This window comes from Manduca sexta, chromosome 7 (assembly GCF_014839805.1).
Source record: "Manduca sexta isolate Smith_Timp_Sample1 chromosome 7, JHU_Msex_v1.0, whole genome shotgun sequence".
Classification (NCBI taxonomy): Eukaryota; Metazoa; Arthropoda; class Insecta; order Lepidoptera; family Sphingidae; genus Manduca; species Manduca sexta.
In genome coordinates this window covers 4,315,669-4,331,449 of record NC_051121.1, presented here as the reverse complement: position 1 = coordinate 4,331,449, position 15,781 = coordinate 4,315,669, and the positions used below count along the sequence as shown (strand labels likewise).

Here is a 15,781-nt window from a genome sequence, read left to right as displayed (position 1 = left end):
ACTCTAGCCTGCGCAAAAAATGAACAATATATCTTAATGATATATTTTCTCACCTAATTTAATCAGATCCGTTGTCAGATTATAGTTCTAGAATTATTCTAACAAATCGCGACCACTTTTGTTGATATAAATTCACTAGCCGCAATTATATTTGACACGGCATTTGTTCGAACGAGGTTAATACGGCTATAATATCGGCACAATAACACGCTAATATGAGTTCGATGACATTTGTCGTGTGCAAACCGCAGTGGTGTGAGTCGACAATGATTGAACCGTTAGATTATGACCTAAAATTCTTATGCTTACTGATTTTTTGTTGTAATTGAGATTGTGTTTACGGGAAGTATTGTGTTAAACATTTAAGTTTTTATATTTTATTCAAGTGAACAATTTTGATGATTTGATAATATGCCGAGTTAGCCGATGATTCATACCTTTACTATCGCCTAAAATCAAGTAAATCTTACGTGATAATAAAAACAAACACACACTTTGTAGGTATGAATATATTATGTTTTAAAAAAATCTTTATTGCATTTCTGTCAATTTAAAGCTTATTTTTTGTTAGTTTGAATGACGTAACATTTAACATTATGCTTTGAAGATATGACGCTATTATAAGACAAATGGTCATCAGTTCAAGACTGTCATCAGGCGACGTATGCTGTCGTCGGTGATTCGAAATATTCGGTCGAGTTGAGTCGAAAATAAATTTGAATTCCTTAGCACTGCCAAAAATTGCGTGTTTTGTTTATTTTTATTAATTTAATGGGCCCTGATGAGACCGCTAAGTCCCGTAGAGAGCTTTTGTCAGTTTACAAATTGTGATCAAAAATAGTTTTTTTTTATTAGGTATATTTGCGAAGGAAATTTTTATACGCAGCCGGGACTTGAGATTTATGTAACTTTTTTATTTTGGTGATTTTGTATTTTTACAGCTATAGCGCTTGGTTCTAGATTTATAAAAAAAATATGTCACTCAGTAGTGTAAGCAGTGCATAAGAATAAATGTTCAATTTAATGTAAAATAACGAAGTAAGCTACATATCCGGAGTTTAACTAAGGATTTCTATGTTGATAAGAAACTTTTTGGGTATAACATCTTAGTTCTAAGGCTTAAATTAAGTGGAACTTACCTCCGACTGGATCTGTTTCGTCAACGTGGATCATATCTGATGATCTGTAACAAATAAAAGAATTATAAGGCAAAGATAACAGTGTAATTCTTTTTAAACTGTATACTGGTTTAAATCACCTTAGAATATGGTGGGTTAAGGTGCGTTGGGGTTAAATCGGACGCTTTTTCGACGTGTTAAACAGTGTTTTCGAATTATTTTTTTACAAGAATTCTATAGAAGTTATCATAATGAATCATTAACATAGCTACATGTTATTAAATATACTAAATGGTATACATTTTTTCAATTCTTTATATATAACAGTTAATGTTTTATAAGGCTTTAAAAAAGTACCATACTTTTAGAAATGGGTGAGAAAGATAGGACCTGCACAGGTATAGTTCGGACTACTATCTAAAAGCATCTATGATACAGAGATTCTAAAATCCATAAAAAGAGCATATTCTGATCTAGATAATAATTTTTAAACATACAAAAAAAATTATAAATATCTTCAGATATTTTTAGAAACGAACTTTGTTTTTTTAATAGTTCTAGGCATACGATCTTACCTCATATGAGTGACACTGTAGATACTTTTAAAAATATTCGAAGAAATAGTACATACACGTGTAAATAAATAACAAATAAAGAAAATTGACCTTTCACCTGAACTAAAAAAAATTACATAATTAATGAATTCAGACGTCTTCGTGTATAAATTTTGACAAAAACTTGCAATATTTTACAAGTGCTCGATCGAACGATTTTAATCCGTTCTTTAATGACAAATAATTGTATGGGTAAAGATCGGATTTCAGGGAATATACGTATTTCGACAAATTTGAATAAACAAGTCACAAGATTTATTTGCTTTATGATACTATATAGCTATAAAATTAATTAAAAACAGTAAATACTCAATTAAAATTAGACAAATTCTTGCATGGGGTTAATTCGGATCTGCCAGGGAACGACGAAATACCAATATTCTGTTTGTTAGCACCGTAAACATTATTTACTTGACGGATTCACTCATGTGAACTAGTGGAACGTAGGGTACAAGATGGGGTCGCAGGTAGTGTTGTCCGAAAACAAAAATTATAACTCAATTATGAGTTATTTGATTTATACGATGTTATACCTCCTACGATCTTACCCCAACGCGCCTTATAAAATATTTGGGTGTGTGTTATCCTTTTTGGTATGCTTGAAAACATATTTTTTAAATTATCATTTACTAATGTTATAAATCTGCAAGAAATATATTTTGTTCACTTTTGACGCCATTTGTCATTGTCTCTGCTCAAAAAATTTTAATTAGAAATGTCTTGGATGTTTTGATTCACCGAAAGTGTTCCTTATTTGGGATTGCTTAGCAAGTTTTGAATAAAATATGTAAGTTTTTACTATTTTCGATTTCTTTTGTTAATTGTTCCATTTCATGTAGAACATGATAAATTATCGATAATATTTTTTATTGAATCAGCTTCAACGATATGTTGTGCTATATCGTAGTTACTTTCTAATTTGTTGAATTTTTTGTCTATAGTGTCCTTGCTCTAAAATGTTATGCGCTTGGTTTTGACTTTTACAAAATATACTATTCATGAACGAGTTTTTGGGTTACTTAATGTTTATGTTATACTTTTTCATATTATAGTTAGAGTTAATAAGAATTGTGAAGTTAAATATGAATTTGGGAGTCTATCTAAATCAAGCTGCCGTAAATGCACACAAGTATAATAAATCATTGTACTTAAGTAAAATGATGCAAACGTTGCTTAACTTCACATTTACTCTGTTAATTCCTATATTCTGAGAAAAAATTATCTTAACCACAGGCATGTATAGGAAGACATATCATTCGCATACATTTTTTTGTTTTCGTAGTGTTAACGTTTTTAAAAATGCGTCTTGGCTAAGGATTCTATATTTAAAAATGTTAAACGTATTCAAACATTTGTATTTCGAACATATCCTTAAATTGGTACATAAAATCGAGTGTTAACTTGAATTATATCAGTTGGAGCATTGTTTATGGCACTATAAAGTCGTTGATACACAATATTTTTCGTCGCGTCGCGTGCGGGCCGGTGACTGCACTTTTAATTCAGACGCGGCGCCAAAACAACGGCCCTGAACTTTATGTCTTTGTTTTGATTTTGAAACGAAGGTTTCGTTTTGAGGATTTACTTGATTTGGATTGGTTGATATCTATGTATTTGATCACCCACTTTTCGCCTTTTAAGAAAATTGTAAGGCAGTCGGCGCTCGTCAAAGATAGTTCGGACGCTAGTATAATAGTCAGTTTTGACTGATTTTTAGCGAGATATGTTGAGCTTATTAACTTCTAACTAGCTTGGTTTTATTTCAACGATCATTTTATTACGTAAAGGAAACATTTTTTAATTACTCATGCAAATGATCTTTTGTGCAGGAAACCTTGATTGCTACCTCACATTAGCGAAATGAACCTTTTCATCGTTTTAACTCGAATCTGTAAGCACAATATTCCGTAATCATCATGAGCAAATTTCGTTTCTCATTTCGCGCATTTCAGAAAGAGAAATCTTGCGAACTTGTTTTTTTCAATCACCATTTTGGAGCCGGTCTTTTATATTTTAATAAGTACTTTAACACGTTTCACACCAACGTGACATTTAATTACCGTGTAACACTTCAGCGATTGAATCCTTGAATCACATTTGGTTATCACATGGGCGGATATAAAGAGATAAGCGCGAAATAAAGAGATAACAAAAGATTATTGCAAACATGTATTACATTGGTTGATATTTCCTGGTTCAGATGTATATCGAGGGATTTATTTAAACAACGTAAAGGTGTATGTACCTTTTTAATTTATTTTTATGAAGGCATGAAATTATTGTTTTTTTTTTACAAAAAGTGGTGAAGCATCCTGTGTATATTTGGTCCGGTCTTAAATATTTTTTGGTTACGGTTCATACGGATACTACGGATTTTATGGATTAATATCCCAATCCGCTTATGTGTTCGGTGTTTTTTATTTTTCGTTAGGGTCTTGGACATCTCAAAGTAATTCTTCGTCCTTTATCTTTATCTTCGAAAGCTTCGATGAAAATGGCTATGTTCACTAAACAATCAATTCAAAACTGGTACAAAGTAATGATTTTTCTTAGTACATTGATATACGATCGACAAAGCATTATAATGGAGCGCATGGTTCGTAAATAGATGACCCAAATACGCTGCCCGCTGGACACTGCAACTAGTTTTACTATTCGTATTTATTTACCTTTGGATGTGTATTATTTTTTTTATTATTTGGGTAGTAGGAAATGAACCTTATCCTAAATAACCTATGATCTTTTTATAAAAAAAATGTTTTTAGCCGATTGATGATTTTTATGCTGTATCCGTCCCTTGTTTAAATGTAGCAGTTATATTGTAATAATATTATTTATAAGTGTCATACATGCCTTTGATTTGTATGATTACATTGTACCTTTTTAATTTGTAAGTCATGTTGTAAAAAACTATTAATGTAATTTATACTGTTCGTTTGCAAAATAAAATAAAATAAAATATGTTTTCATGTACTATCAAACAAATTTGCTACAAAATATATTTAAATAATTAAGGAGTAGAGAAATACATAAAATAAAAAAATATATATTTTATTAATTTTATACAATGCGATATTTTATAGATTTTTAGAATTCGTAATATCCCGCTATTTCTGAAAATAGAGTTCTTCTCAGAAAAGAACGAGAGAGGTTCTTGTGTTGCTTTGTTTGTGAATAGTTTACAATACAATGTCTAATTATTTTTTTTTATTATTAGATTTGGCATTTATTTCACTCCATTTTGTTTTTAAGAGATATAACAAAGGTCCAACTTGCGTTTAATTATTCTATACTTGTAACTTAACTGAGTACAGTTCTAATATGGCAAAGATTAAACTATAATATAACTGAATACTACCCAGACACACAATTAGTATTTTCACGGTATGGTGATGCTTATCTTAAGTCTAGACCGATGCTAGAGCTCTATGATTGAGCTTATCAGATAATCGTTCTTAATTTGACGCTGTTTGCTATTCCAAGTGCTTGCCCACAGCTATTTATAAATGGATGATGTTTGTAGGCATTTGTATTAATTCCAAAGTCTATGTATGTTCTTATACTTATATGCATTTGTAATTAATTTTAATAGATTTCAAACATTGACGTACATTCTATAGACACGAACATCCATATAAACTATTTGTTCAAAATCAGAACTAAAATGGCAACCAAAACGTCACTGTTATAACCTATTTATTCACTTGAACAACACATAATTTTACTGATTTAACTAATATTTTTTATTCAAATCCAGGTTTACACTTAGGCTCGAGTTCTTATATTATGAGCGCAACTCCTTACACAACCACAAGCTGTCAATATTGATCAAACTAAAGTCAGTTTGAATGGATTGCAGTTCAATCCAGTTGAACACAGTGAATGTTCGGAACGCCAAATCTAGTACGTAGTACATATATCCATGGTTTTAAAGGTAACGTTAAGGCTGCGGTCTAGAGATTGGTCTGAAAATGTTTGGGAAAGAGTTATATTCAACAGCACATCCTGTGGTTGGTGATGATGCCATTTTGTCTTCATCATTCAAAATAAATATAATGCAATAAAATTTAAATTTAATATGCCACCACACACAGCCAATGTTTTGTAAGCGCGTAAAAAAAAGATACAAGAAACAGAAGTGTGACTTCGTAAATAAAATTTGGCATAGATATAGTGTCTCGTAGCAAATTATACTTCACTTTGACGGCGGCTGTTTTTAAAGTAAATTAGGGAAGACGAAAACGTATATTTAGATACAAAACACTTTGATCACGATTTACTTTTAAAAGTGGGGCGATTTTGTTTTGCAAAAGCTGCTGATGTTTGATAACTTTTCAAGGCAAGAAGTGAAAGTTTTGTACAGCGTAGGTAGACGAGCAGGCGACCTGGTGGTAAGTGAGCACCGTCCATCGACACCAGGGAAATTGTAGAGTTACTGTACTATAAAAGGAGTTGTGGATTGGTGACTAGTTGACTTAAGCTTTCGAGTGTCTCATTGATTATAGGTGAAGGTAACGCATAGCTTGGTGATATTTGATACTCGGTGATCATTCCTAACGTAAACAAAGGTCCCGAGGAAACAACTTTACCACTCATAAAAAAAATGATATTTTGTCTCAATTCTTACTAATATTATAAATGTGAAAACTTGTAAATTATTTTGGATGTCTGGACGTTTTGATCTTCGTTAGAAGTAAACACAAAAACACTTTAATGGATTACGATGAAGACAATGTCCTGAATTATCACATGGGCTACTTTTTATCCCGGTATTTTGTAGAAATAATGAAATTTGTTAATCTGATTTTTTAAACAATATTTTACATCGTATGCATTTCTATAGAGATTTAGAGATTTTTGTATCGGGAAAAGCATTTCACGCTGTGGAAGCTTCGTAGAATACCTAGTACGATTATATGTAGCTTATAACTCTTTACAAATATTGTCGACATTCTTGGCAATAGACAATAGAGCTTAACCGATTTCAAAAAAGGGGATTTTCAATTTGATGAATTTGGCGCAACTCCGATCAGTACGACCTTGGGACTATGCAAAATGTATGTCGCTATCATAATTTAGTGTTTTTATAAATATATTTAATTCGCGTCTAATTATTCAACATTAACATATTTCGGATGAAAGGAGGTCGCCTTTTGATATTTTACTACGCTGTAAAATATTCCGTGGTATTCAGGTTACTTAACATCCTTACTGTATTTTTACGGTTTTATATTTTTTTACGTAAACTCGTTTAATTAATGTAATGGGTTATGTAGATAAAACTAAGATAGATTTTTTTTATTTTGGAATGTTTTTATTTATTTAAGTTTGGATGAAAATGGATATGCTTAATTTGTTGAAGCATAATTTGATTTGCTTCATGAAGCCAAATATTACAATGGTTTACATTAAATTATTGTACTATATTAATATTAACTAACGTTTTAGAACATTTTGGAAATATACTATGTATACAAGACAAGAAACATATCTAAAATTACAATCTTAAAAAATATATCATTCTCCATGCCATTCAAAAAAAGCAAATAATTTCACCAAACTTTGTCACTTTACATCCAACACACCCCAGTTCACAGCATTAACAACTATTAAATATGAAACTTGTTGTGAGTACCAAGTGGGTCTGCAAATTCAGCTTTCGAGTTTCAAGGTGAAATTCTTTCCGATGTTATGTTTGCGCGTTATGTAGGTTTCATTTTAAACCTACAGATGATGAAATGTTTAACAAATTACATGTTGCACGTACACACACGTCTTTTATCCTCGAAAGGGTAGGCAGATGCATAATTGGTGCATCTTCTCTGCGTGGATATTTCGTCCCATGATGTGATAGAGGCGAGCCTATATAAGCTGATACTGAGTAGATAAATCCAATATCACTTGGCCCGACACAGGGATGGAACCCGAGACCTTAGGACTGTAGTCGTACGGTAATACAAGCACGCCACCGAAGCATTTTGCATGTATTTTGCTAATATTTAATGGTTGGATGTTGTCTAGATTTTAGCGGCGGGTATAAAGACGAAATACAGAATTGATCTGGGGTCTCATAGCACCAGTGTATGGAAATACTGATTATTTTTTAATTTATTTTCAAAGAGAATAATCAAACGATCTTGCGCGTTATACAACAACAGACAATTCGATATTTCATAATTTTATTATAAGATTTTGAGGATTATATTATTATCAGAGAATAATAAAAAAATCTTGCCCGCAATAGAACAACAGACAAATTGATATTTCGTAATTATGTTCGATTTTGAGCTCTGAAATATCGAAATACATTCGAAAACCACATGCGATACCAATATTTGGGCAAGATTTTTGTATGTTAAAGATACAAAATTCCTAGTACTCCTAATGGTTTTGCATAATAGGAAACGGCTTATCAAGATTGGATGCTTGACAACGAGCGGAATAGGCGCGATTTCTTAGTAATGGAAGTTTTTGCTTACGTTTATGAGGCGCTTGCCTACTACGTGTTGCTCGTGTGTTTGTTATATACAACTGTAATTTTGCCAGGATAAAAGTAGACTAAATTTTCTGGTTTACCTCAGCACCAAATTACATCCAAATTCGTTTAGTAGTTTTTGGATTAACGTCTGACTAAAATTTTACGTTTTCAGCTTTCGCATTTGTAGTAAGTATAATTAAGATTTGTAGTAGCAATAGGTGTTAATAGGTTATCAGAATAGTGGTTAGTGATATCTATTTAATAACATGTTACTCTTTAATCTTTAACATTAATTAATCCCGCACGTGGTTATCCTCACCAATGGCTTTTCAAAATATTCCTTTGCATTACATATTATTTTACGTCATCAAAATATATTTTGGTAAACTCTTACCAACAACTAGACTTGGTAAGTTGTAAGCAACGTACTTTGGCTTAGTGGCTAAGCAGTAATCTATCACCAGAATACATTAAACCCTCTGCAGTCACTAGCAAAAATACTTTCTTCAGCATTGGTATATTTTTTTATTAAAAAAAACGTCTTGAATGTGCGAAACACTGATGATGCAGGTAAAAAACGTTCAATAAACAAACATGATGAATTTCTATGCTATATTTCAGATAACGTATGGCTATTATAATAAACAAAGTTCAACGTACCAAAATATTCCGTATTTGTATCTTATATGAGGGTTAACAAATTTATCAGTTTTGTGGTTAATTAAATCCTCATAATATTGACGCTATTTAATTGAGAAATAGAATAACTAATTGGTATAAACTCAGATAAAGCACATAGCATAATTTTTGATACTGTATTTAAATGTGAGGACATGTAAAGGTTAGTGCGCACTGTGTTTTTTTACTTGTTACTAATATAATTGTAATGCAAGAGATAGTTCTATTTTCATTACTTCGGTGGACCTATGTTGTTTTGCCAAAAGCAGGAATATGGAAGATAATAGGAATACACCTATACGAAAACCTATGGAATAGTTGTTAGCTGATTAATTTCTTTACGAAAAGCTAATCCCGAAATAAGAAACTCCTCTCAGTGGGTGTCTTACCCTTGAATTGCGTTGTATTTTTAGACAGTTTTATTTCTACGCGGAAGTGTGATCAAAGACCTTTGTACAGTCATGCGTTACATTACTCATTGTTTTGTTTTTTGGTGTAAAGGTATTGAGGACGAATAATTGAATAACGTGTGCGAAGAATTCAAAACCAAATTTCATTTTTATTGAACATTTACTCAGTGTCGTGGGATGTGTCTATTTCGAAAGGAAGATTTGTTTAGTGGTGCAGTGTCTGGTAGACTTTGTTATAAAAGTCCATCTTTGTATGGTTAGGCTCTTTTAGACTTTATGGGAGTTGGCGTTTAATTAGGCTTTGATTTTATTCAGTGTAGGCATTAGATTTTGATAAAATAAAGCCGAGTTACGACTGCTTTCATTAATGTATATTTTCGTTTTTCAGAATGGCGGCCTAATTTATATTTTCATGTTGCAAATATTTTTTTACAAGACCTGACGTTTTAATCGACAATTAATTATTAATTTAATCGTTGCGCTAAATGTTAAAGTTTTTTTCAAAGTTCTCTTTATAATTCCGGATCCAGCCATGAGTCAGCTCACGACTCCAGTTTTGGACGATTTTTTGTTATATTTTAAATGGCTGTACCGCAGGCCCGAATTCGCGTGCGGTGACTGGACATTCTAAAACTTTTTGAAATTTACATCGAACAGAATTTGCACTTTATGTAGATAAATATTAGGCTAAGTTTTAATTGTACCTCGCAGACAAGTCAGTCCGTTGTTACTGAGTGAAGAGGTCACGGGAGACCGCATTCTAACATAAAGGATTATGTTTGTAGAGAAAACGTGTTAATACTTTTCAAAGAATTTGTGTATAGTCAGGGTAGATATATATTTACAATACAGTTGATTGGTATGATTGTATTATCCTTATTACCATACATTAACACTTACAGGTAACAAAGAATATATTTCGTATTTGTAAGATGAATTATTAACTAACCATTTTTGGCATGCAGCTTGAGAATGTTTTCGTAATTTCATATTTGTACATGCATACGAAAGAGTGCGGTCATAAAACGTTGGTTTTCCTTGAACGTTAATATTTGGGACATGTCAATATAAAACGTGTAATATTTAAAATTAATTTTGTTGTCTTAAAAACCATTGGATTATCCGTAACTCTTTCTTCACGATTCATTTGGCCTATTAAATAAATCATAGTACGGATATACGTGATACAGAACTTGGCAGAAGTTAAATTCTATGAAACGTTTAAATTTGGATCACTTCATTTTAATCCTCATATTTTTAATAACCTCTTTTCTGTAATTGGCACTTATGAAAAGGTTTTATGTTACTAATTCATCGAACAAAATGGTAAAAGAAAAAATCTACATTTAAGTATAACATCTTTAATATTATAAATACTCTTTAGTAGAGCGTTTTAATAAAATAAAACAGATTCGCTATTAAAACGGTTTCGATACTACTAGTTAGTCGGATGCAACTAATTACAATTTTAAATATATTAAGGAAATACTATATTTTTAGTAAAATAATTAATGGACTTTTGTAATTAATGCAAAAAAACAGGTACATTCTTAATTTTATTAAACGCCTCAATACTATATTCTTTCCTAAGCACAGTCAAATCAGTCAATCAAGGAAGTGATAGCAATCTAATTCGATGCCGAGATGAGTAGTTGAATTGGCATCGATGTACGTCGATCACTGTGAGCCAATTTCGTATTCAAACGTCATATCGGGTAGGTATGTAGACGACCACTCTTGGCTTACTTACTATTGTTTGTATGCATATCCGGATGTAATTGTCTGATGACGTGAACAGGTTATTTAATACGTGTTATTTTTGTATAATTTATGTTACTTGCAGTTGTTGACAGCTGTACCTAACGGCTTTAAGAGATTTGAGTTTACAGTTTGTTATAATTAGATGTTGAATATTTTCATGATTAGTCAATTTGTTGGTCATACTGTCAAGCGTGTTCATTCAGAATCGAAATAGAAAATGTACAAATGCTACACGGAAACTTACCAGCTGATTGTTGAGAATGGTGGTTGAATTAATTTTATTTATTTGATGTGGCGAGTCACTAAACCGGCTTGTTCCATTCTAATTATGGTCAAAATGGCTCTTAGGACGTGAAGTTTTGAGAGGTCCTTGCTTAGCAATGAAACATAAACTCAAAAACATAAGGCCATCCTTACAAGTTCAATCTTCACATGATATCTTTCCCTTCATACTTTTATAATTGTTTTACAGAAATCAATTAGCTAGTGTCGCAGACCACGATTAAATTTGAGTGCTCAAAATGTCACAAAGCGACTTCTGATAGGGAGAATGTTTACGGGTTCATCGACCGGAATTCGCTTTCCAAACTCGTTTCTCGATAAAGCCTCTCGAACACAGTACGGTCATGTTACACATATGTTGGATTGCCATGTTGATAACTTAAAATTCAGGGTAATCAGGTTTTTAAATACAGCTGTTTATTAACAAACATGACTATTTCTTTTGAACGTAGGTGTTTACTGTAATTATTCTGTCAGATTTTTTTTGGAATAATCACCGAAAGTGAGTCTTACTCTATACAAAGTCTCGTCAGTTGACACTGTCGATTAAGTGTTTCCTTCCTGAAGAAATTAACGTTCCGTTTTTCACTTTAACACATGTATTTTATTCCTGATTGATTTTGAATTATAAGTAACAATAGACGGCTGTCGGAATTGGAAACAGATTGATTGCGAATTTACTTTACTTGCGACATTGTATGCTTATAGTTATGTGGATTACATATTTTCTTTCTCAAAATATTTTGATTAATGTTTCTTAAATTTAATGACATTGTTGATTCAAATCCGTGATAAACTCTTCGTGGCAAACGTATGCCTTTACGATAGGTAGACTTTTTAACGTCAACACTTTAGTACAATGGCGGACCAAACATGGCGTCTGCCTTTTACGGATCAAACGTGAAATAACAGCGACAATAATAATGTTTAGGGACACCAACGCTTTTGTAACTTTGTTGTGAATTGCATCAATTGCTTTCTTAACCTCGATGGTATTGTAAAAATACTTGCAAACTTAACAAAACACAATTGTGTTGGTAATAAAGTTGAATTTATTCTGTTGGCTCTTTTTATATGGCAGTTTAATGCATCCTCTTTGAAAAATAATAAGCAAATGAGTTAAGAAATCAAGGAGGTTGCTGTAAATATTATACGCCTTATTTAAATATGTCAAGAGTTAAATAAATGTAGTCTACTGCATTAGCGAGAGCCAGACTTGGCGCCATAGTACAACATAATTGAAAGGTATAAATAATTTTATAGACATTGCATCAAATCAGATTTAATTTGTTTATTGAGTTATAACGATATTCCATATTATCCGCTATACCATTATAGCTGGACTTGCTTGCGGGAATTGGCATTGATTGAAAATGAAAGCATAAATTCTCCCGTCATGGTTCTTAGAATGTTAATGTTTCTCTTGATCGATCACCGGCCAGAGACAATGGGCTCTTGATTCAAATTATCTTCAGATAAGAAAGCTATGCCTTTTAGGTTTTACATTCACCGATTATTTCTTGGAACTAATAACGGAAATCTGGCATCGATGATAAAGAATATACTTATTGAGATTTAGAATTACCAATTGATTTTAACTTGCTTTCAATGTCTGTTTGCCGTGTATGCAGTTCAAGTTCTTCAGAAGCAGGGACTAAGGAAATCATATTACATATTATGTTTTATTGAACTTGCCTAATCCAGTTTACGTAACGTGTAATCTTTTCTTATCCACGGTATTATAATAAAGAGCTAAAATTATTTTTGAAGAGAACAAATGAAAAGGTGATCCAAAACACAACAATGCTAATTTTTTTTCGCGTTAAAAATGATGTAGAAAATCATGACAATGACACTCATTTCATGACAACTGCAGTTACAACTAAATATAATTTAGTTTTAAAATTAGATGAAAGCGTACGACAATGTATAACTGTAATCTGGAATGGTTCTTTCTAACGCTAACCGGTGCGACTGCGCAGACAGTCGGCTAGACGGTTTATTTTTGAACTTCGTACGCTGTGATGTCGCAAAAAGTTGCAGACTGTAGCCGTAAATATTATTTCGTTCTTGTTCACTTTAGTCCGGTCGAGAACTTTTTAAAACTGCAATAACCTTTTTATGAGGAGAACATTGTGGAGATTTCTTGAATGGAGTTAACTAGGTTTTATTATATTGGATACTTGTAGGTTTGGTATTTCAAATGTCAGATAATAGATTTTCTTTTATAAAAGGTACCTATTAGGCATTACGAATATCTTAATTACTTATGACATTTAAAGGTCGTTAAATTTAATTGCTTTAAAATTATAAGAACAACACGATCTTTTAGAAGCAAATGAGACTTTTATTTTATAAAGTTTAAATCGTTTTGGATGTTTTGTTTTTAATAAGGAAAAAACAGTTATTAATGTTCTAATTTAAACATGTTTAGCACCCATTCGTTGCATCGATATTTTTTGCCACTTAATAAGAGATTAGATTGTAGTGTAGTACTAAGTGTACTAAGTCTTAGTTCAAATATTTCACGTTAAAGATTTCATAAAAACATTGGATTGGAAAGTAATAAAGTATTATTCATCTTCTCATTTGATTTTTGCGCTAATTTGTATATTTATTATAGACTTAGGGAACCTGTACTACTTACTGTCCTTTTTTTTACAATGGTTACAATTCTATTACTGGCCATTATTAAACTTCTTTAACGATTAGTAATATATCCACAGGCATTCAACATAACGTCAGCACTGTGGTATGTCAGTATGCTATTAATCAAACACAGCTAAATAAATAACATTTTTTCTTCAGACGCCCGCTGATCCACCGCATAGCCTCGCATCGTTTTACCCGATACCCAATATCTCATTAAAATCGTTATTTTTATTTATAGCTGACATGCTTGCGGTCAGCATTGGAATTGTCTTAAACTAGAAAGTATTACGTATTCATGATATCAGCCCTTATATCATTCATGATATAGCCCTTATATTCATTCCTGGCTACAAGTCTCTACTACCAAGATGATTCACGCCTTAGGCCATCTCGCTGGCCCATAGCGGATTTGTATTGCGTATTAACACACTTTTAATGAATGATGGAAGAGTATTCTTTATATATCGTTTGTGTTTTTTAGTCTTATCAAATCTCTCAGTCTAGATAAGTGGAGGGAGTGTCCCCCGTAAGAATATATGACGAATATCATTGCGAGGGTTGTATCGGATTGTGAAACAAAAGAAAACTGGTCAAAAACGCCAAGGTAATTTGGCGACTTAAAAAGAAGAATATATGTGGTCTTTAGCCAAAAGGTGGGAAAGATACTTAAAACCTTGCAAAAAGTTATACCTCTGTTTCTCTCAACATTATCTTATATGGCCTTTAAAGCTATAATAGCTATAACGAATACTCTGCAACTAAAATTAATTCCAGCTCATTACTCATTAGATGACCGATAAATATATCTTAGCCTATTGTCTACCCGTGCAACTTTCTAACAATGCGGTCTCATGGCATCTGTCAATCATCTTTTGTTCATTGAAACAATACTGTTTCTATATGGTGGTCACGTGTTTTCTGATTATTGATAAGTGTAGATTGCAGTTGTTATAGTGATGACGAAAAAATGACTAATGTCATTTGAAATCGATTATGAATTTTATCAGCATCCGTGGTTGCATGCTAGTGTGATAGCTGCTCTTAATAATGGGTTTATTTTCATATAACTCGTAAAATTTGGGGTCATTTGGTGACGCTGTTATCAATTTTCGAATTAATATACTCAAAGTAAACTCTCATATTAATATTTTTTTAGGTATAGTTGTTGACAACATGTATTATAAATAACATAGTGGATCTCTCAGTAGTAGTTGCGCATTGTTTGGCTGTAGAAATAGACAAGGTAACTTTACAGATTTTCGAGTATGAAATATAACCGGCATTTTTAGTCATTTCACCTCACAGAAATATCTGAAAACCTTATCCAATTGGTTGAGCTGATAATTCAATATACTGTAACAAGGAGCTATGATATTTTAACAGTCTCCTTGATATGGCGTTAGGAGACTGCTATGAAACGAAAGGCAGTAGTTTCTTGGACTGAATATATCTGATACAGGTATAATCCGCGAATATCTCCTATTGAGTTGGTATTAGAATGTAAACCAATAAACACATTTAGTCTTTACACAAAGTTTCATATCTATCCAATGAAGGAATTAACAAAAAACACGTTTTGCAGTGATAACAAATGTTATCTAATCTTTGTATGCATTGTGTTGTCAATATAAGTTCGCATTAAGACGATTAAAATATTTATAGCATTTAATAATAAGTATTTACATATTACTTTTAAATCACGTTAACGGATGTTACGCATTTTCAACCAAAACAAGAATTTGGCAAGATCTTTTCATAACGCGTTCAAAAGATATTGCCAATTTTTAT

The 15,781-nt window shown here is 31.9% G+C and overlaps 1 protein-coding gene across 2 annotated transcripts in view; it reads right to left on the bottom strand.

Annotated features, from left to right (window-relative positions):
- LOC115449670 (myosin light chain kinase, smooth muscle) overlaps positions 1–15,781 on the bottom strand; it is a 41,380-nt gene that overhangs the window by 24,474 nt on the left and 1,125 nt on the right. For both annotated transcript variants that reach the window (XM_030177547.2, XM_037447709.1), the window contains exon 2: positions 1,140–1,183. In XM_030177547.2, coding sequence (XP_030033407.2) covers positions 1,140–1,173 — 34 coding nt within the window. In that variant the 5' untranslated portion in view covers positions 1,174–1,183. The remainder of the gene's footprint in view (positions 1–1,139; positions 1,184–15,781) is intronic.